Source organism: Podarcis vaucheri (assembly GCF_965113315.1).
Source record: "Podarcis vaucheri genome assembly, chromosome: 16".
In the NCBI taxonomy this organism is placed as follows: Eukaryota; Metazoa; Chordata; class Lepidosauria; order Squamata; family Lacertidae; genus Podarcis; species Podarcis vaucheri.
The window spans coordinates 37,561,213-37,582,619 of record NC_138754.1 but is presented as its reverse complement, the minus strand read 5'-3'; the positions used below and the strand labels follow the sequence as shown (position 1 = coordinate 37,582,619).

The following is a 21,407-nucleotide window of genomic DNA, read 5'->3' as shown; positions in this document are numbered from 1 at the left end:
ATTAAGGCCCTTTGAATAGATAGGAAGAAACTGTGATGAAATGTTTTGTGGGGACAAATCACAAGAGTCACAAAAGCAATTGTGCTGGTTTTGGTAGTGGGCTGTATGTGCATGATATCTGCTGGAGGGGCAACCCCCCCAACCTATACATAAATTCCTGCAACACCCCCATGTATAAGACCTCACCCTATTTTGAGGGACTCAATTTTAAGAAAATGAGGGGAGATGACACAAAGATGTTGTGCCCCTCCCCCCATGCAGCTGAAACACTCCCTAGATAATTTCCTGCACACAGCGGCGGCAGCCAGTTGGTCAGGGGGCAACTTCCCCCGATACCGCTGCGCACAGGAAATGATCCAGGAAGTGCTTCCTGCGCACAGCAGCATCAGGTGAAGTTGCGCTCCCACCAGCCAGCGCCCCCAGATCACTCCTCACTCACTGAGGCATCGGGGGAAGCCGCTTCTGCCCCCCCCCTGCCACTATCCGTGTATTGGATGACCCCAGTTTTTTGACATGGTTTTTGAGTCAAAACCTCATCCATTACATGGAAAAATATGGTAGTTGGGCATCCCTGTCATTGGATCTGGCGCCACCTACTGTTGGCCTCCTTGCCACCTGCCCTGCCAGTCCCACCTTTGGCCAGTGCCTTTTGCTTTTCCTGCACAGCCAACCTCCCAAAATGCAGCTCTAATTTTATCTGAGAGCACTGACAGCCAACGTGGTGTAGACGTTAGAGCGCTGGATTGCCACTTGGGAGAGACCAGGGTTCAAATCCACCCACAGCCATCATATAGCCAGAGAGTGTATATGAATTTTCACCCATTGTTGGGTGAGCATCTTGGGTGGAAATAGAAACCTTAGCGAGAGAAACAGAATTATTATTAGTAACAGTAACAGTAACAGTAATAGTAATAGTAATAGTAATAGTAATTATTATTATTTATTTATTTATTTATTTATTTATACCTCGCCCATCTGACTGGGCCTCCCCAGCCACTCTGGCGGCTTCCAGCAGAATATTAAAATACAATGATTCACCAAATATTAAAAGCTTCCCTAAACAGGGCTGCCTTCAGATGTCTTCTCAAAGTCCAATAGTTGTTTATTTCTTTGACATCTGATGAGAGGGCATTCCACAGTGCAGGTGCCACTACCGAGAAGGCCCTCTGCCTGGTTGCCTGTAACTTAGCTTCTCGCAGCAAGGGAACCGCCAGAAGGCCCTCGGCGCTGGACCTCAGTGTCGGGGAAGAATGATGGGGGTGGAGACGCTCCTTCAGGTATACTGGACCGAGGCTGTTTAGGACTTTAAAGGTCAGCACCAACACTTTGAATTGTGCTTGGAAATGTACTGGGAGCCAGTGTAGGTCTTTCAAGACTGGTTTTATGTGGTCTCGGCAGCTGCTCCCAGCCACCAGTCTAGCTGCCGCATTCTGGATTAGTTGTAGTTTCCGGGTCACCTTCAAAGGTTTCCCCATGTAGAGCTCATTGCAGTAGTCCAAGCGGGAGATATCTATCATGCACCACTCTGGCGAGACAGTCTGCCGGCAGGTAGGGTCTCAGCCTGTGTACCAGATGGAGCTGGTAGGCAGCTGCCCTGGACACAGAATTGACCTGTGCCTTCATGGACAGCTGTGAGTCCAAAATGACTCCCAGCTGTGCACCTGGTCCTCCAGAGGCACAGTTATCCCATTCAGGACCAGGGAGTCCTCCACACCTGCCTGCCCCATCCCCCAGAAACAGTACTTCTGTCTTGTTGGGATTCAACCTCAGTCTGATCAACCTTAGCAGCGATCAGGGGAGGAATGACCACAGAGAGAAGCAGAGAGAGAAGAAACGGCTTGGTGCACTTGCAGCAACACAACTGGATGCCTTCCTCTGCCCCAGCTGCAACAAAACATGTCTCTCCTGCATTGGTCTCTACAGCTGCAACAGGTAATGTAACCTTCCAACAGTTTGACTTCATCTCCAAAGGGACACTCTTCCATGGCTCAAGTGACGTTTAGGCATTGGTAGGGGTATTGTTATACAGATTAAAAGGGGGGAGGGAGGAAGCGCCATCACCTTTCCCCCAAATCAAAGGGTAGTCCGGTAAAGGATTCCGGGGGGCGTGGCCTCGTCCTAAGCCTATGGAGGTGTGGGCCTACGGCACGCCCCCGATCGGTGACTCCGGGGAGCTCCTAGTTGACGTGCATCAGCAGGACACCCCCTACTGGTGGTTAACCCTTGCGGGCTTCATCCAAGCGGGCTGAAGCCGGTTAGCTGATAGGACCAATGCCTAAGCCAATACCCCTCAATTCCTGTAATCAACAAAGTTGTGGCCTAATTTGACCCATTAACCTTAAATTCTGGTGTCTTGTGTCTTTATTTCCCGGGGGGGGGGGGCTCGCCAGGCAACAGCCATCTATATGAACGTGTCCAGAGAAGGGCAACCAAAATGGTCAAAGGCCTGGAAACGATGCCTTATGAGGAACGGCTAAGGGAGCTGGGCATGTTTAGCCTGGAGAAGAGGAGGTTAAGGGGTGATATGATAGCCATGCTCAAATATATAAAAGGATGTCACATAGAGGAGGGAGAAAGGTTGTTTTCTGCTGCTCCAGAGAAGCGGACACGGAGCAATGGATCCAAACTACAAGAAAGAAGATTCCACCTAAACATTAGGAAGAACTTCCGGACAGTAAGAGCTGTTTGACAGTGGAATTTGCTGCCAAGGAGTGTGGTGGAGTCTCCTACTTTGGAGGTCTTTAAGCAGAGGCTTGACAACCATATGTCAGGAGTGCTCTGATGGTGTTTCCTGCTTGGCAGGGGGTTGGACTCGATGGCCCTTGTGGTCTCTTCCAACTCTAGGATTCTATGATTCTATGATTCTATATCTGTGTGAGGCATGTGCAATTTTGTGTATCCTGAGTCCATGAAGTTACCTAAGCACAGCCCCTGGGCGGCTCACGCCCAGCGTACACCAACCTTCCAGTTTATCATGGCCTATCATGTCAAAAAAATCAGAAGTTCTGTTGGGCAAATGAAGCTTATTTCCCTGGATTCTTCCCCAAAGCTATCATTTTGCTCTTTCTTCCCTTCAATGCGTCTCAGTGCAGTAATTCAAGCCACAGGTTATCAATTGGTATCCTCCATTTAAAAAAAAAAAAAACGATTGGAGATTACATTTAAATATCAGTACGGGAAATCTGATGAAGTCAACACACGTGTCTGGCTGAGATTCCAAAGGTTGGGCTGTATAATTTCATGATCGCATAATTCTACGCCATCAAGCTATCAAATACTGACAGTCCTGAAGCAGTATATCTTTGCCTCTTTAAAGCTGAATTGGAACAAATGTCAATTCAGGTTTTCTACAGTGGTGGAAGTGATCCCACTCCTGCCACCACTAAGATGCAAAAGTCGATGGGACACCAAGAGGAGAAGGACTTTCTCTTTCTCATGACCCCCTGCAGCTGTCACCAAGGAAAAGAAGTCTATACTGCTCTGGCTCCCGGTGGAGTACGGGGTCAGGTTTAAGGTGCTGGTTTTGACCTTTAAAGCCCTATGCAGCCTAGGACCCATGTACCTATAGGACTGCCTCTCCTAGTATGCCCCGCAAAGGACCTTAAGGTCCACAAATGAAATTTTGGAGGTCCCAGGTCGCAAGGTGCTTAGATTGGTCTCAACTAGGGCCAGGGCCTTCTCAGTACTGGCCCCGACTTGGTGGAACGCTCTGTCACAAGAGACTAGGGCCCTGCAGGACTTGACATCTTTCTGCAGGGCCTGCAAGACAGAGCTGTTCCACCTAGTCTTTGGTTTGGACTCAGTCTGACCCTTATGTTTCCCTCCCCTTATGGTCTTGTTCTATCGGCTATTTTTAAAATGAGGTTGAATTTTAAATTGCATTTTAACCTGTATTTTAAATTGGGTCCCCCCCCCCATCCCTTCTCCTATTATGTTTTTACTGTGATTTTGTTGGTGTTAGCCACCCTGAGCCCAGCTCTGGCCGGGGAGGGCGGGTATAAAATTATCATCATCATTAGTTTCCATCTAGCCCCCCCCCATGCAGACCATTCCCCCTTTCAGCAACATCTGTAGATCTGGCACTGTAGATCTGGCACCCAACATCTGGAAAGACCAGGCTAGGGAAGTCCATGCAAAGCACCGGCGTAAAGAATCAAGGAATTACTGTGCTGTCTGAGACTCACGTTGACCAACATCTGATTGTCTTTGCCGGTTTATAATTCTCACTACAGGGACACTGCCAACCACCCAGACATATACACTGTCCAAATGAAATTATCTTTCCACCGAGCTAAGCAATTTCAGGTACCAGTATATCTTGCCTAGTAGTCTCAAGGATGATGTTGGCAAGGTTGGGGGGGGCAGTTTTCACTGATTAATAATATCTCCATCTGCAAATGGATTTCGACTCCTTGCAGATGGGGCCTTGGTTGGCTGTGAATTGATTTCACAGCTAGCTGGGGCGACCTCGCTTTGAAATGGTCACTGCCACTCCGTTGCGGGTGGGTCCTAAACTCAGGAGCAGCAGGCATAGCACGGCAAACAGGTACCCAGGGCATCATTCTTCCAGATTAAAAGTGGAAACCTATTCCCACCCTGCAATCAAAGGAGTTTTTGCCATCGTAGATGCCAATACAGAACTCATTCGCTGAAGGTGGCTCCTTACGTAGCCAACACGGAACCATTCGTGGTCAAATGGAAAGGATTGGCAGGCTTGTGGGAGTACTGAGCTTTGCAAAAGTGTGCATGCACACACACACACGCACAAAAAAAAAAACACAGAGCGGAAAAACAACTTGCAAGTTCTCAAAACAAACAGGCAAATGTACAAACATCTGAATGAAGATTAAGCATGCTTGGTGGTCATGGAATGCTGATTAATAATAATGCAGCAATCTATGTTACCTAATACAAAATTATTAATTTGTTCAAATTATTGTCACCCAATAAATTAATAATATATGCAATGTATTTGTCACCTAACAGAGTCATACCTCGGGTTACAGAGGATTCAGGTTGCGCGTTTTCGGGTTACGGATGTGCCGAAACCCGGAAGTACAGCAACGGGTTAGTTCTGGGTTTTGGCGCTTGCGCATGCACAAAAATACTAAATCGCGCTTTGCGCATGTGCAGAAGCGCCGAATCACAACCCGTGCGTGCGCAGATGCAGCACTGTGGGTTGCGAACGTGCATTCTGCACGGATCACGTTCGCAACCCGAGCATCCACTGTAATTCATCGTCACGTAATGTAAAATTATTAATTTATTCAGTTTGTCACCTAATAAAGAAATAATGTATGTGATTTATTTGTCATCTATTGCAAAGAATTGATAATAATAATTTGGTAAATTTTTTGGTCAACAAATAAACTGCTGTTGTTGTCCTGTTGCGTTTCATAGAATCATAGTATTGTGGAGTTGGAAAGGATCCCGAGATCATTTGGTCCAAGCCCCTGCAATTCAGGAATCTTAGCTAAAGCATCCATGACAGATGGCCATCCAACCTCTGATTAAAAACCTCCAAGGAAGAAGAGTCCACCACCTCCCTAAGGAGACTGCTCCATAGTCAAGCAGCTCTTACTGTCAGAAAGTTCTTCCTGATGTTGACTCAGAATCTCCTTTCTCCCCCCCTTTTTTCTAACTTTTTTATTATAAATTTTATTAGTATTTTCCACACAACACGAAAAATATCGAAAAAAATACACAAAACACAAAAACCCACATCCAAAAAACAAAAAAAAACTAATCCATATCTTAGAAGTTAATAATACTAAAAAGAAACACTAAACACTAAAAAGAAAAACATTGACTTCCACCAATCTCACAGCACCTTCTTTATCTCTCATTGTGTCTTCCTGTTTTCCTGATCATCTCTAGCCTAGCATCTAGATATAAATCCCTCTTTCTTATCCTTTCACTTCACAAGGTTATTCCAGACTCAGCCAGATTTCTGTCCTCGAACCTTGGCTTTTGAGGTATTCATTTAGACACTCCCATTCTTTTTTTACTTCACTTTTTGATTTTGGTCTTCTTATGTCTGTCAATTTGGCTAATTCTAAATATTCTGAAAGCTTACATAACCACTCTCCCCTAGTGGGTAACTGATTCCCTTTCCAATACTTAGCCACCAGGATTCTTGCTGCAGACATCGCGTATAAGAAAAAATTTGTTTTGTCTTTTGGAATATCATCATTTAAAATTCCAAAAAGGAATGCCTCTGGCCTTTTACTATATGATATTCTTAGTATTCAGAATTTCCTTCCTTGTAACTTGAATCCAGTGGTTTAGGTCTTAACCTGTGGAGCAGGAGCAAAACCACTGGTCCACCTAGCTCACTGCTGCTCACTCACACTGACTGGCAGCCCCTCTCCCAAATTCCAGGCAGGGGAAATTCCTATGTGGAGATGACAGGAACTGAACCGGACCTTCTGCATACAAAGCAGATGTTCTAGAACTGAGCACCAGCCCTTCCCAGTCCAAGAAGCCTGTTCCATCAGCTCTGTAAATAGGCCAGAGAATATTTTGTGCTGTTTGTCGGTGTCAATATTTTAAAATGGTAAACTGCCTTGGCAGAAAGGCAGTCTATAAATGGCAATAAATAAAAAGATTTTCCCCTCCTTTTTTTTTTTTTTGGTATAGACTTACTTCTAAGACTGCAGCTTAAATTATTACTTTACAAACCCCTGCCCTGGTTAGCATCTCACAAAACATCCTTTAATGTGAGAGATGTTTCTGCTACATTAAATCAATCTGAAAAAAAGCCAAATCAACCATAACTCTTAAATGATGCATGGCAAGGTATTTCTTTAATTAGCCATAAACTTAATTGATTAGTCTTCTCTAGAAGAGGAATGGGAAATGGAAAACACACACACAAACACACACACACACTGGTGGAAAGCAACCTCGTAAACCTTTGAATGAAAGGGACTGTCTCCTTTTGATAAGTGCCAAATTAATCTTCATAAATGGCCATAATTACTAGAGACTGGGCCTCTGCCAAGTCAATCCATATTAAAAAAGAGTGAAATTATGCAATTGATTGTATCCACCGTCATCTCTCTGGGGTATTCAGACAAGCTTTGACCCTGGCGACAAAAACGAGGAACTAAAATGTTCATGTCGAGGAGTGTGCTGCAGGTATTAAAGCTTTGCTCTTTGTTTATACGCCGCCTCCCAACTCCCAGAGGACCTCCAGAGTGGCAATATACTCTTTTCTTCAGGGGGAGCTGGTGAGCCCATCAGAAGAGCGGAGGGGAAATTTAATTTGGATACTGATGACGTTAGCAGTCAGATAGGGGCTATCTGAGAGAGTGCAGGCAGGGATCATCTGTAGGTTGGACAAGGGCCTGTGGTTAGAGACGGAGATTTATGATTAGAACCAGGAACCTGGGATTAGAGCTAAAGGCCTGGGATTGGTGATGTGCATTACAGCTAGGAATCTGGGAGCAGAACTAGGAATTTAGGATTGGAGCTAGGGCTTGGGGATTAGAGATAGGCATTTGGGGATTAGAGAGAGGGATCTAGGATTAGAGAGAAGAGATTTAGGATTAGAAATAGGAACCTGGGATTAGAGACAGGGACCTGGGATTAGTGATGGGGATTACAACCTCTGCTGTGGGAATACAGGGAGAAATTTATCCAATCACACACCTCTAATAGCAGTCATGTTCCCCAGCACCCATTTTACATGAGGGTTTTTGTCCCCAGGACTTGTGCTTCATCCTGGCCTCCCTGTAAAATCTATGTTTGTTGGCTCTGGCCTCACCTGCCACTGCCGTATGGCCCTTGGAAATCTTCCCAAAAGGAAACATGACCCTCAGGTTGAAAAAAGTTCCCCATCCCTATACAGGAATTATAGAGTGTTGACATATAAAACAGGCTTCCTCAACCTCAGCCCTCCAGATGTTTTTGGCCTACAACTCCCATGATCCCTAGCTAGCAGGACCAGTGGTCAGGGATGATGGGAACTGTAGTCTCAAAACATCTGGAGGGCCGAGGTTGGGGAAGCCTGATATAGAACCTGGATTATTCTTGCTTTAGGCCTCGTTTTTCTTGGGTATCATGCCAGGCAGTTCTGAGCAAGTCCAGCAAGATTTCCCTTTCGGTCTGGTCCAGCAGATCATCTTCTTTTGTCTTTATGGATCTCAGCAAACTTGTAAAGCCACAATGAGCTTTCTTGGTGTTCAACAGCAGAAGGGGGAGCATCAAAAACTACAGAGGACAGAATACCTGCAGCATACTTTTTTATTCACCCTAGAACACAGGTTCCCCGCACATGGGCTTTTGTAAACATTTCCAAATGAAGGTACTTGAATTATAGAAAACCAAAGGCGCCTTTTCCATTCCAATGTTTGAATACTCTTAAAAATGAATCACCTCCTCACCAAAAATAAAAAAGTTGGAAAACCATTTGTTATTAGGTGAAGTTGACTCCCATTTGCCAGAACTCCGCAATTTCTGTGCAAAATATTGTTTTTTATGTGGTTGAAAATTAGGCCCTGTGAGAAATAGAGAACATTTGAGCGAGGTACATGCGAAATGAAATAAAGGCTCTTGCTTTCATTAGGTTAATTAAGAAGGCTAGGAAAATGACTGAGGGAACCCAATAGTTTCTATGGCACACCCCTCTGCTGAGAAGCTCAAGGCAGATTTATGTCAGGGGTGGAGAACCTGCGGCCCTTCAGAATGTTTGGGGCTACATCTCCTATCATCCCTGACCACTCTTCAAGCTGGCTGAAGCTGATGGGAGCTGGGGGTCCAACTTCAGGAGGGTCAAATGTTCCCTCTTCCTGATTTATATACAAGAGCCTTGTCCTCCACAAGTTGGGGTTTTAATGGAGAACCAGTTTGGCTAGCAGTCAAAGTAGATTCTTGGGCCTTGTTTTGGCACACAGATTGCCAAGGTCCCACCACAAAGAACTTCCATCCATCTTGGGCCTCTACTCCAAATTGGCTGTGCCCTTCAGAATGTCCATCCAACCTAGCTCAAATTACACTTTCAAATACTTATAGTTTCTACTCCCATCCACGCCATCAGCTTTTAAATGGGAAAGTGACCTAAAAATGAGGGGACAGCAACAGATTTGCTTATTCACAGCACACAATATATCCCAAACGCTTGAGTACATTTCAACTCCTACCTAAGAAAGGATAAATTCTCAAGGCATGAGGCAACAGAAAAGAAAGGAAGAAAAAGGAAAGACTCTGATACCAGCTCAGTTTCCTGCTACGAAATGATTTAACGGATAGAAATGAGACAGCAACAGAAGGACCACCACGTTGCACAGCGAGGCCTGTTCATTACAGTAGTTTCATAACTTTTGCCGTGGAAAATACCACGTAGGTTGAAGTTGCTTCCCTTTTTGGACAACACAGGAATAAAAAAATTCCACACCACTTCATTCCCATATAACCAACACCAACAGAGACCTCTCACCCCCATCCACACCGACACTTCCGTTTTAAGAAAGGAGAACATTATTTCTGGGGAAATGGATAAGCAAGGGGAAATGGCAAGCAACCTTCTTTTGCTCATTTCCTTCAAACTCATTCTTCAAAGAAATTAAACGTCTCCTTAGTAGGCAGTCATTCATCGCTTCTGTATCCAAAGGCTAATCGTCCCCAGCTTCAACAGACTGAAGGAAACAGCTTCGAATAAGTTCGCTGCATCTTCTGTGCATCTTCCGTGCCCAAGGGTAACACACTTGAAAAATTGAGCTTGCGCCATGTCTCTGGGCACTGGGCAAGACAAGGCCATCTTGCTAACATAAGGCACTTACCTACTTTTACAGGGGGAGGAAGAAAGAGGGCTGAGGCAAGAATGCAATGTTAACATGCAAGTTTAAAGAAAATGTTTCCTGGCGACCAACGGCCACTGTATTATCATTTAAGACCTCTGAGATGGATGATTCATCTGATGTCAAACGTCGGTCATAAAAGCTGCTCTTTCCTTGCAGATGTCAGGTCCGCACACTGGCGGGAGGTCCGTTAGTTCGGGATTTTTGGCGGTCGTATCTGACAGACACAATAAGGAAAAGGAGAAGGGTTGCTCCTTGAATAGCAACCAGCAGAAAAAAGTAGTAGTTTAAATGGCACCCATTAATGTTACCTAGGGGGAAAAGAGAGAAAGAGAGAGACAAGGTAAGTTCATGCCATTACACGAAGTAATGCCATTCCATGTAGCTGGAACACAGAAACATTTTGCCAAAAGAGAAACACTAATGCTAGCTTTACAGTGAGGTTGGCTGGTTTTCCTGCGGGCAAATCACAGCTCATGTCAGGGGTCGGCAAGGCTTACCGGGCATGGGCCGGATCACTCCTGTGGAGATCATCAGCGGGCCGGACTGGTGCAGCGCTGGAAATCGCTTCTGCGCATGCCCAGACACCGAAAATCACACCTGCGCAGAAGTGATTTCCAAAGAAAAAACGGTGCAGCCCAAACTATATGAATCAGAACCACCCAGAGATTTCTAGACCGTCCAGGAGCTGGATCCAGAACCCATTCGGGCTGGAACTGGCCTGCGGACCTTAGGTTGCCGACCTCTGTCTTATGTGCATTTAACACCCACGATTCCAAGCATATGCGCTCCGCTGCCGCTCTATCCCAGCCTTTTTCTTCTGCCTGCATCTCTCTCTGCCTTCTCTGCTTGCTTCACTCCTCCTCCTTTCCGTCGGTCCAAAAACTACACCTGACCAGGCAAGTCCTGCCTGGCAAGCCTGCAAGGCTAACAGCTCTGGGAGTGGAGATGATGCAAGATTTTGAACCCACAATGATCTCACAAGGCTCTATGCTCCAGGTCCACTAGGGGCCTAAAGCTTCCCCATACCTCTGGCCCTTCCCCTCCTTGGCCACCTTATAGAAAGTGAGATGGCTAGCTGTGGGGCGGCTCTCCCCACCCCCCAATGCAGACTAGGCACGCTCCCCATTTCCACCTATGCAGGGTAGATGGATGCAGTCTTCAGTCACTCACATGGAGAAAGGGAAGCCATGGAGACATGAGGAGGCCTCCCTGCAGGGCTCCCCTCGCCCCTTGCCAGCCAAGGAAAAAGCAATTTTAGCTCTACATGATTTTCGTACATGCGCATAATCCTTGGACCCGAACCCCTGCGGATGACGCGGGTTGCCTGCATTCTTGGGAGCTGCTTGAGTTTCTAGAGAGCAGCCCATGGGCTAAAGTATTTTCTTTCTGCAGAAGCTGTCCCTCAATAGGAAACTGTGTTTTTTAATCATACTGGAACAGTCTAGCAGTTTCCTTTTCTTGGAACCATGTGAAAACTTTCCTGAAATCTTGCTTTTCAATTAAGACACTTCAGTTCACCCGCACAGGGCTTGCACTCAGCTTTCCTTCAAAACTAGGGTTTAGTTTCCTAAATTAGGAAAGCTCATTGGCTGAAAATTACGCTTCTCTTAAGGAAACTTTGTTTGCTAATGTTGCATGTCCACACACGGCTCAACATGGACAGAGTCCAATAGACCTCAGGAGGACTACCCAACTGGTTCATTATAGTTATTACTTAGAACTAGGCAGGGACCAGGGTGGTGGGGCGTCAGAAAAAAATCTGTACTCATCAATCCTTGTTTGTGCATACATGTCAAGTTGAAATTACTTTAATTACGTAAAACGTAAGATTCAATTAAATGGATTTATAATTGCAAGCTCTAGGAAGAGCCCAAAGGGGCTTTGCACTTGACATGAAAAAACAACAATGCAGTTCATCCGAAGAGGACGAGTCTTTTAAAAGTAGCAATTTCCCTTTTACAGGTCAGGATGTTAACGCCATGAAAATCTCCATTTTTTAAACTCCAGAAATAATTTAATTGTTTCACGGGGGCTGGGTTGGCACTTGAGTGTTTGTGGGTAAATTAAGTGGTGAGGGGGAGCTTAAGAAACACAGTGATTTGAGCCAACACAGTTAACACTGCGCTGCTGGGACGTGTGCAGGAAATTGGATCAATCGGCCGGGGGAAATGATTCTGCCTGGGTTAGGCCTCCTGGCTCGGAGCCCTCTATGAGGCTTTCCCCCCTTCTCCATCAAACCTTCTCTATAGCTCAGAGCAGCTCCACCAATGTCGCAACACAGCGGTCCTCAAAGTGGATGGTGGTGGGATTACTGGGGGTTGGTGGGATTACCTGGGGGGTGCTAAGAGGCAAGGGGGCAGCGGAAGGGTACTGGAGATGCCAGTGACTATCAGATTTTGAAAAGCTGGCATCAATGGATCACGTTCACCCATTTTGTTGAATTCATTAAGCTAGACAGTTTGGGTTGGATTTTGAATACCGCATTTTTCACTCTATAAGATGCACCCGACCATAAGGCACACCGATCCCTCTTGCTCTTCTGGCTTCTGGGATAGCTGTGCAGCCTCTTCAGGGCAGCGGCATGAAGGCTCCCCGCTGCCCTGAAGAGGCTGTGCGCGGCTACGCCAGAAGCTAGAACAGCGAGAGGAAGCACTGCGCAGCGATCCCTCTCACTGTTCTGGCTTCTGGGATAGCCGTTCCCTTGGAAGCATCGCAACAGCACCTTCATTGCATACTTTTAGGCGCATGGTGTCCTGTGACATAAACAGCAGGAGGCCAGACAAGACTCTCCTGCTGGTCTTTGTTCACAACCCTGCAGGTAGGAACAGAGCCACCGTAGCTCAGTGCTACTGGGACCCATCCAGCAGGGTCAGTCCAGAAGGATATTATAGCCAATGGTTCTGAAGGCCACTGAGAGATTGAGCAGCAGCGGCAGCAGGGCACTCCTCCTGTCCTTCCATATTGGACTACTTGGGACTACTGCAATGTGCTCTACGTGGGGCTACCTTTGAAGGTGACCCGGAAACTGTAACTAATCCAGAATGCGGCAGCTAGACTGGTGACGGCCCCCGAGATCATACCACACCGGTCCTGAAAGACCTACATTAGCTCCCAGTACGTTTTGGAGCACAAATCAAAGTATTGGTGCTGACCTTTAAAGACCTAAACGACCTCGGCTCAGTATACCTGAAGGAGCATCTCCACCCCCATCGTTCTGCCTGGACACTGAGGTCCAGTGCCAAGGTCCTTCTGGCAGTTCCCTCACTGCGAGAAGTGAGGTTACAAGGAACCAGGCAGAGGGCCTTCTTGGTAGTGGCGCCCGCCCTGTGGAATGCCCTCCCATCAGATGTCAAGGAAATAAACAACTATCTGACTTTTAGAAGACATCTGAAGGCAGCTCTGTTTAGGGAAGCTTTTAATGTTTGATGTCTGGGAATGGTTGTGTTTTTAATATTCTGTTGGGAGCTGCCCAGAGTGGCTGGGGAAACCTGGCCATTTGGGTGAGGTATGTATGTATGTATAAATAAATAAATAAATAAAATTAATAATAGCAATAATAATAATAAAGTTCATCCATCAGAATGACAGAGGCTGATTTGGCCTCCAACCAGGCCTGAGCCCAGGCTAGCATGGATTCAGATAGTCCGTCTCATCTGGCAATATCTGAAGCTATTCCCCCACAACCCTCTCAGTCACCCTTCCCCAGGAAGGAAGGAGGGATCCGCAACCAGAAGATAGTAGTTACAATCCCTTGGTTGGTCTATAACCAGCTAGTTTGCTCAGAGGGCACCAAAATAAAGGAGAACCCCAGTGTCAACTGCTTTGCTCAGCGAACAATTTCTCCAGAACAGCCTCTAACAGCATTCTAAAGATAGTAACGAACGAACCATCATTGTTATACGGGGGTGGGGGGTAGAATTATTACAGGGTCGTTTTGGAATTTCTGTGTAATCATTGCTCAGCTTTTAAAATGCCTCCTCTGGCGAAGGTTGCCAGTGAAAATTGCAGCTTAGAAAAAACAGCCGTGCCTAAGATAGGAAAGTTTTTAAAATTAACAGCTTTAGCAATAAGCACTCTGCTTTCTTTTTCCTCTAACATGCTGGAACAAAAATAAATAAATAAATAAATAAATAAATAAACACACACATAAATAACTTACCCAAATCTGTGTGATTACTCATCCAGCCAATCGCTGTAATAGACACCAAAGCCAGAAGCCCTGATCCAACAAAAGACCCAATTCCGGAAAAAAAGAAAAATAGACCCATAATAGCACTCTGCATAGATTTGGGAGCAGCAGAATATGCAAATTCCAGACCTGGAACAAAAGAACAAAAGGGGAGAGGCATGAAGGCAAATTCTATCCATTATTTTGGGGAACTTTTTTTCATGAGTATAAAGGCCATGAAGACACGGGCTCAAAACCTGTGGACCCACAATTATTATTCATCACACATTATCTGTAATGTTTACAGCACATTCCAAGACAGTGAGCGACAGATATAATTAGAGGTTTATTTGTATCAGCCCCAGCAAGCATGGCCAACAACCAGGGGTGACTGGAGTTGTAGTTCAGTAAGCATCTGGAAGGTCAAAGGTTCCTCACACCTGATTTACGTCATAAAAGGATGAAATGCGCAATAAAACCACAACATTAGCAATACAGTCATACCTCTGCTTACGTATCCCTCTGGATATGTAAACTTCGGGATGCAAACGCGGCAAACACGGAAGTATTTTTCCGGGCTTCCACGCATATGCAGAAGTGCTCTATGTGCCGTGCACATGTGCAGAAGCACTAAACCGTGCCGCACGCATGCGCAGAAGCAGTCCTCTGTTTGCGAATTCCTCGGAATGTGGCCGGACCTCCGGACCGGATCCCGTTCGCAACTGGAAGTACCACTGTACCATGAAGTCAGCAGCTGAAAATATATAGCAGGTGATATAAGTAATAAAACTGCTGCTTTCCCCTTATGGGGTACCCAAGAGCGCATACAGAGTCCTTTTGTGGGTTCTCTATCAGGAGGAGAAAATAACAGAGGCCAACCAGAGAATATTGAGAAGCAAAGCAGCTAGTAAGCCTGATCTTTATTAAAGCTGTTGCAACAAGGTGCTCCATAGGAGAGAGGAGGAGGACCCAGAGCCATGCTATGAGAAAAATCCAACCCTGCTTTGAGAGGCCTGGATTAGGTGGCCGTGTAAGGACCACCTGCCAGCAGAGTGATGGAGTATGCTCCCTCTTCCACAGGTGGGCAGGAGTGCGTCCCTGCCAGCTGCAGCTAGCGGAAACCCCATTGTGAAAAGGATCCATTGGATGCTGAGCTTGTCCTACTGTCATCATGTGATGTGACAACATCAGGGCCAACCGAGGTCTGGTTTTTATGCCAACACTAGGCTCACCCAGCGATGTGCCTCTGCCCCAAGCCTTCTGCCATGTGCAGCATGGCTGCAGATGTGGTGGTGGCTCTGATGCTCAATGAAGTCCCACTGAGCTGGTGGTGATAAGCTTGGATTGCTCCCTGAAGCAATTCTGGTACAGGGAGAGGCGCTCCGGGTCTTTGGGTTCCAAGCTCTTTACACCTTTAAAGGTTAAGTACCAAGCACCTTAAGGGACGCGGGTGGAGCTGTGGTCTAAACCACAGAGCCTAGGGCTTGCTGATCAGAAGGCTGGTGGTTCGAATCCCTGCGATGGGGTGAGCTCCTGTTGCTCAGTCCCTGCTCCTGCCAACCTAGCAGTTCGAAAGCATGTCAAAGTGCAAGTAGATAAATAGGTACCGCTCCGGCGGGAAGGTAAACGGCATTTCTGTGCGCTGCTCTGGTTTGCCAGAAGCAGCTTAGTCATGCTGGCCACATGACTTGGAAGCTGTCTGTGGACAAACACCGGCTCCCTCAGCCAGTAAAGCGAGATGAACACTGCAACCCCGCAACTGGACTTAACAGTCAGGGGTCCCTTTATCTTTACCAAGCACCTTGAATAGGCAGCCAGTGCATTTCTTTTAAGACTGGTGTAATATGACCAAGCCCCCAGTTAAAAACCCTGGCAAACACGTTCTGCAGTTGCTGAAACTTCTGGGTCACCTTCAAAGGAAGCCTCATGTGTAAGGTAAAGGTAAAGGTCCCCTGGACAGTTAAGTCCAGTCAAAGGAGACTATGGATTGTGGCACTCATCTCGCTTTCAGGCCGAGGGAGCCGACGTTTGTCTACAGACAGCTTTCTGGGTCATGTGGCCAGCAGGACTAAACCGCTTCTGGTGTAACGGGACACCATGACGGAAACCAGAGTGTATGGAAACGCCATTTACCTTCCTGCCGCAGCGGTACCTATTTATCTACGTGCACTGGTGTGCTTTTGAACTGCTACGTTGGCAAGAGCTGGGACAGAGCAACGGGAGCTCACCCCATCGCACCGACCTTCTGATTCACAAGCACAAGAAGCTCAGTGGTTTAGACCACAGCGCCACCCAAGCCTCATGCGTAACACATTGCAGCAACCCTCCCTTTGGGTGGGAGGTGTCAGCCTTAACATCCTCGCCAATACAATGGGTGTGTTAATGACCTACCTTTGCAGGCCAGTTGTAAAGAACTAGATTGCTACTGTGAAGCATGTTAAACACTATGCTATAGAATGTAAAACTTAAGGACCAAAACACTTTGGTTTAAGGGTTTAAACCTCACATATTTACTTATGTGCCAAAAGCATGGAAGGGATAAGTTAAGGCAACTGCCTTAACTGCCATGTAGACATTGCTTCGATTATACACACTTACAACTCAGCCTCTGTGCACCTATGTCTCTTCCTTTGCATGAAGGAATGCTCCTAGTAATATGCAGAATGCACAGCCCTCCATAGAGGCTTTTAAAACATCAGCCTGACCTTACATCAGCCCCGAACCCCAACTTTTGTTCAACTTAGGGTTTTTTTTTAGGGAAGGCTCATGCCATTGTTTCTGACAATTGGATAAGCTTGCTGGAGAAGTTGAGAGTCCAACAGCATCTTGGAAGGACACAGATTCCCCATCACTGCTCTGCAACTGCAGCAAGATTATCCAGGTGCCTCTGACTTTGCAAACAGGATTGCAGACGAAAGACGATGCTTGCATTTCTAAAAGCCTCAGAAGTTGAGCTTGTATTGCTGGATAAAAGACTGCTATAAACAGAGCCTGGTTTCTACTCCATACGAAATCTGGGCTCTTTGTGCAAAGGAAAGGACACGTGCGTTTCAAAGCAAGGAATGTGTCATAATTGCTGCAATTCAACTTATTATGCAAATTGAAGGGCTTAACGGAACAGCGCAATGGAGAGCCCCATCAAAACATTCAGCACTCCGCCACTCTCCCAGAATATCCAACCAAAGCGTTCGACAATCTGCCACTCTCCCAGAATATCTGACTCCCATCTCCGAGGTGCTGAGCTTCTCATTATTTGCCTTTTAGCTCAGATAACCACCAGAAGATTGAAACAAAAGCTTTGTAGAGCAACTGGAAGAGGGGTGGACAAATGTCAAAAAGCAATTAAGAGCGGCAGGGAGTCTCCAGTTCAAACACGAACTCTTGTGTTTTATCCCAACACTCCGGCTGCAGAGGAGTCGAAAGCGGAAGCATGCTGGAAGAAAACTTAAAATAACTACGCAGGCTGCCAGACAGTTTTCCAAGCACAATTCAAAAGCACCGGTGCCTACTTTTAAAATCCACCCTGCAAAAAGGTGGGACAAGCTTTCTATTTCTGGGGTCGGCATTAGGGAGACGTTTCTGATTCTAAGAGCTGTTTGACAGTGGGACGGGCTCCCTCGGAAGCTGGACTCTCCTTCATTTGAGGTTTTTATACAGAGGTGGGATGACCATACGCCAGTGATTATTTAGCTGTGATTCCTGCATTTCAGGGAATTGGACGAGATGACCCCACGGGGGTCATTTCAAGTTTAACAGTTAGTCATACCTTGGGTTACAGCCGCTTCAGGTTGTGTTTTTTCAGGTTACGGACTGCCGAAACCTGGAAGTACCGGAACAGGTTACTTCCGGGTTTCGGGGGGGTCACGCATGTGCAGATGCGCTAAATCGCACTTTGCACATGCGCAGAAAGTGAGATCAGTCAGTATCAAAACATGCTGAGATGAAGGCAAATTGTCTTTCAACAGTCGAAATCTACAGAAGTGCGGTGATGAGGGCTCCAAGTGTAGAACAGTTTTTCCGGATAACGAACTGTTTCAATAATGATTCTTCGTCAGCAAATAAGTTGCCCCTACAGGTACTTCAAATAGCAGTGGATCAGCAATCACTTAGCTATGTAGTAAGCTGAGGGGATGGTTCAGAGAGAGGCCGGCTTTAAAAGGGATTTAGACAAAGTCATGGAGCGTAAGGCTATCGGTGGCCACAAGCCTCAATGGCTGTCTTCTGCTTCCGCCGTGGGAGGCAGTATGCCTCTGAATGCCACTTGCATTGGAGAGGAAGTTGTTGCACCCAGATCTAAATAAAGGAAGGCCCTGCAACATCTACATCGTCTCACATAGAAAGATGATCCAGCATTGAAGATGGGAAGGTGTACCATGGGAAAAGATTGGGCCACATGCTCCCTGTGGACTCTTTGTGCAGCGCCAAATGCCAGTTTTAGAGCCTTGCGATGACAAGCTTGAGATCTGGTTTCTTCCCATTTATTGTAGCTCATCGGGTGCAGAGGGCAGTCAGGAAATAGCAAGAGATCTGTTGTGAATGGCAAAGTGGCAAACTAGCTGCCTAAGCAACAGCTCCATCTCTATTTGCGATTCTCAGCAACCGGTATCCAGCGGTTGACTGTCTCCAGCCCTGCATCGCCATTGCGGTTTGTATTCGCCGCCCAGTAATAATAATAATAATGATAATAATGATAATAATAATAATAATAATAATAATAATAATAATAATAATAATTTATTTGTACCCCGCCCATCTGGCTGGGTTTCCTCAGCCACTCTGGGCAGCTTCCAACAAAGATTAAAAATACATTAAAATGTCACACATTAAAAACTTCCCTGGACAGGGCTGCCTTCAGATGTCTTCTAAATGTCAGGTAGTTGTTGTTCTCTTTGACATCTGGTGGGAGGGCGTTCCACAGGGCGGGCGCCACTACCGAGAAGGCCCTCTGCCTGCTTCCCTGTAACTTGGCTTCTCGCAATGAGGGAACTGCCAGAAGGCCCTCGGCGCTTGACCTCAGCGTCTGGGCAGAACGACGGGGGTGGAGACGCTCCTTCAGGTATACTGGACCCAAGTCATTTAGGGCTTTAAAGGTCAGCACCAACACTTTGAATTGTGCTCGGAAACGTACTGGGAGCCAATGTAGGTCTTCAAGACCAGTGCTATGTGGTCTCGGCGGCTGCTCCCAGTCACCAGTCTAGCTGTCACATTCTGGATTAGTTGTAGTTTCTGGGTCACCTTCAAAGGTAGCCCCACGTAGAGCGCATTGCAGTAGTCCAAGCGAGAGATAACTAGAGCATGCACCACTCTGGCAGGATAGTCCACGGGCAGGTAGGGTCTCAGCCTGTGTACCAGATGGAGCTGGTAGACAGCTGCCATGGATACAGAATTGACCTGCGCCTCCATGGACAGCTGTGAGTAAGGGCATTAAGATGAGGAAACAAAACCTGGTTGGTTTTTCTCACAGCCTGATGGTGCTCAGCGTGTGGTAACACAAAGGTGGGCTTTTCCACTGAAGGTGGGCTTTTCCATCCCTGCAGAATGCCTCCAGGCTAAAAGACGATAGGCCCATCAGTATTGGCATTTCGTCAGCTCTTGAAGACACACCAATTTAGGCAAGGTTTCCTCTGAACTTGACCTTCCTAATTACTTATTTTATTTATTTTCCGTACAATTTTTATTAGTTTTTCCTTTTATAACACAACAAATCCAACCTTGCAATTATAGGCTTTGCTCTGCCGAGCTTGTGACTTCCCTCTGTTCCTTCAATTGGTTTTTTTTTTTTCTTCAGATCTTTGCATCACACTTCAAATTATCAATTTCTGACCTTAATATCCTTGTAGTCAACTCTATGTCTTTGGTCTGAAAAGTTTTAAAGTTTATCGTTGCCGGATTTATTTCAGTCCCGCTAGTGTCCACATTTCTAAAATAATTCTTCATATACCAGATAAATTTATTCCAGTCTCTTCGAAATTTGTGACCAAAGACCCAATTACTTATTTTAATCACACTTTTAGCTGTTCAATTGCTAAGCCTTTTAACAAGCTTGTTTTGTTGCAAATTTTAATCACAGATATTTTATATATTTTCTTGGAACTGTACCATTATGTATTTTAATTATTATGGATTTTATAGTGGCTTTTTTTAAAAAAAAAAACAAAAAAAAACTGGAAGGCATACATTTTCTCTCCCCTCCCTTGATTTCACCCTCACAACAACCCCTTAAGGTAGGCTAGGCTGAGAGACAGTGGCTAGTCCAGTCAACCTGACCCTTTTGGTATGAATTGTGGGATAACCTGAACGAACCCCAAGGCCCTGGAAGGACAATTCTCGCTTTTTGAACTGGGATACAAAACAGAACCAAATGTTTGTCCAGAAACAACTTTAAAAAGACATGTGGTATAATTCTGCAGCATAATATACCCACCACATTGAACAGGGCCTCTTCAAGTTTTTGTAAGCAGAAATATAAAAAATGTATAAATATTAAAAAGCAAAGCGACAGGGGCTGAAATTCCTGAGGACAGAACAGTTTTTCCCCACATTTTCTTTCTGTGGCGAAGAGGATCTAAAATCCTGACACCTAGTGGCTTCATTGTAGAACTACTGAGAGAAAAAGTTAACTTTTACAAGTTTCTGCCAGTATTCCCTCATGGAAGCAAATGACGTGGCTTTTCTTCAGATGAGGCATCCAAGGGATTTTTAGGGAAGCCAAAATGCAATTCCATTGGCCGCATTTGGGGAAATGGGTAGGTGGGGAGAGCCACACATTCTCCTGGCCTTGAAATGTATTATTAATACCGCCATGGTGGTATGTGTTTACAGAAGTTAGCCTAATTCTACATTAATTGCTCCAGCTGCTTTTGCCCCTGGCCCTGCCCAATGGCTGCTGTGCGGCCCCCGGAAGGTCGCCCAGTAAGGAAAATGGCCCTCTGACTGAAAAATGGTTTCCAAGCCCCGATTTACGCAGCCTGAAGTGGTGTTAAATGCCTAGTGCAGATGGGGCCATCTACATTGCCAGATCTGCAGATCTGTCCCTCCAAAGGTCTGCTCAAAACAACACCCTGAGGTGTTGTCCTAAAAAGTCATCTCCTAAGAAGGTCGTCTCCTAAAAAGGTAGACCATGAAGAGCTTTGGGGCATGCGAGTAACAATTTTCTGTGGCCACCAAGTTCATATCTGCTTTGATAATAAAGATTGTGCAAGGAGGTAACACGGCGGAGTATAAAAATCAAGATACACGTGGCAGAAAGCCCCGAAAGCGATCTTCTCCCCGCCCCCCCCCCGGGGTGAAGAAGGTGCACTGATACCAAACTTGGCTCACGTGGGGTGGGGGAGACAATAATCTGACTTGCTGGAGTCCCCAAGACAGTTGGATGGTGCCCTGTACGCCTCCTTCCAGCAACCGCTGCAGGCAAGCTGGTGCCAAACTGCATTTTG

The 21,407-nt window shown here is 46.1% G+C and overlaps 2 protein-coding genes across 3 annotated transcripts in view; one reads left to right on the top strand and one right to left on the bottom strand.

The window, feature by feature from the left end:
• GLT1D1 (glycosyltransferase 1 domain containing 1) overlaps window positions 1-21,407 on the top strand; it is a 144,710-nt gene that overhangs the window by 16,353 nt on the left and 106,950 nt on the right. The window lies entirely within an intron of this gene.
• SLC15A4 (solute carrier family 15 member 4) overlaps window positions 8,230-21,407 on the bottom strand; it is a 60,280-nt gene continuing 47,102 nt past the window's right edge. For both annotated transcript variants that reach the window (XM_082204147.1, XM_082204146.1), the window contains exons 7-8: window positions 13,963-14,121; window positions 8,230-10,111 (exon numbers count right to left, since the gene is read on the bottom strand). In XM_082204147.1, coding sequence (XP_082060273.1) covers window positions 9,963-10,111; window positions 13,963-14,121 — 308 coding nt within the window. In that variant the 3' untranslated portion in view covers window positions 8,230-9,962. The remainder of the gene's footprint in view (window positions 10,112-13,962; window positions 14,122-21,407) is intronic.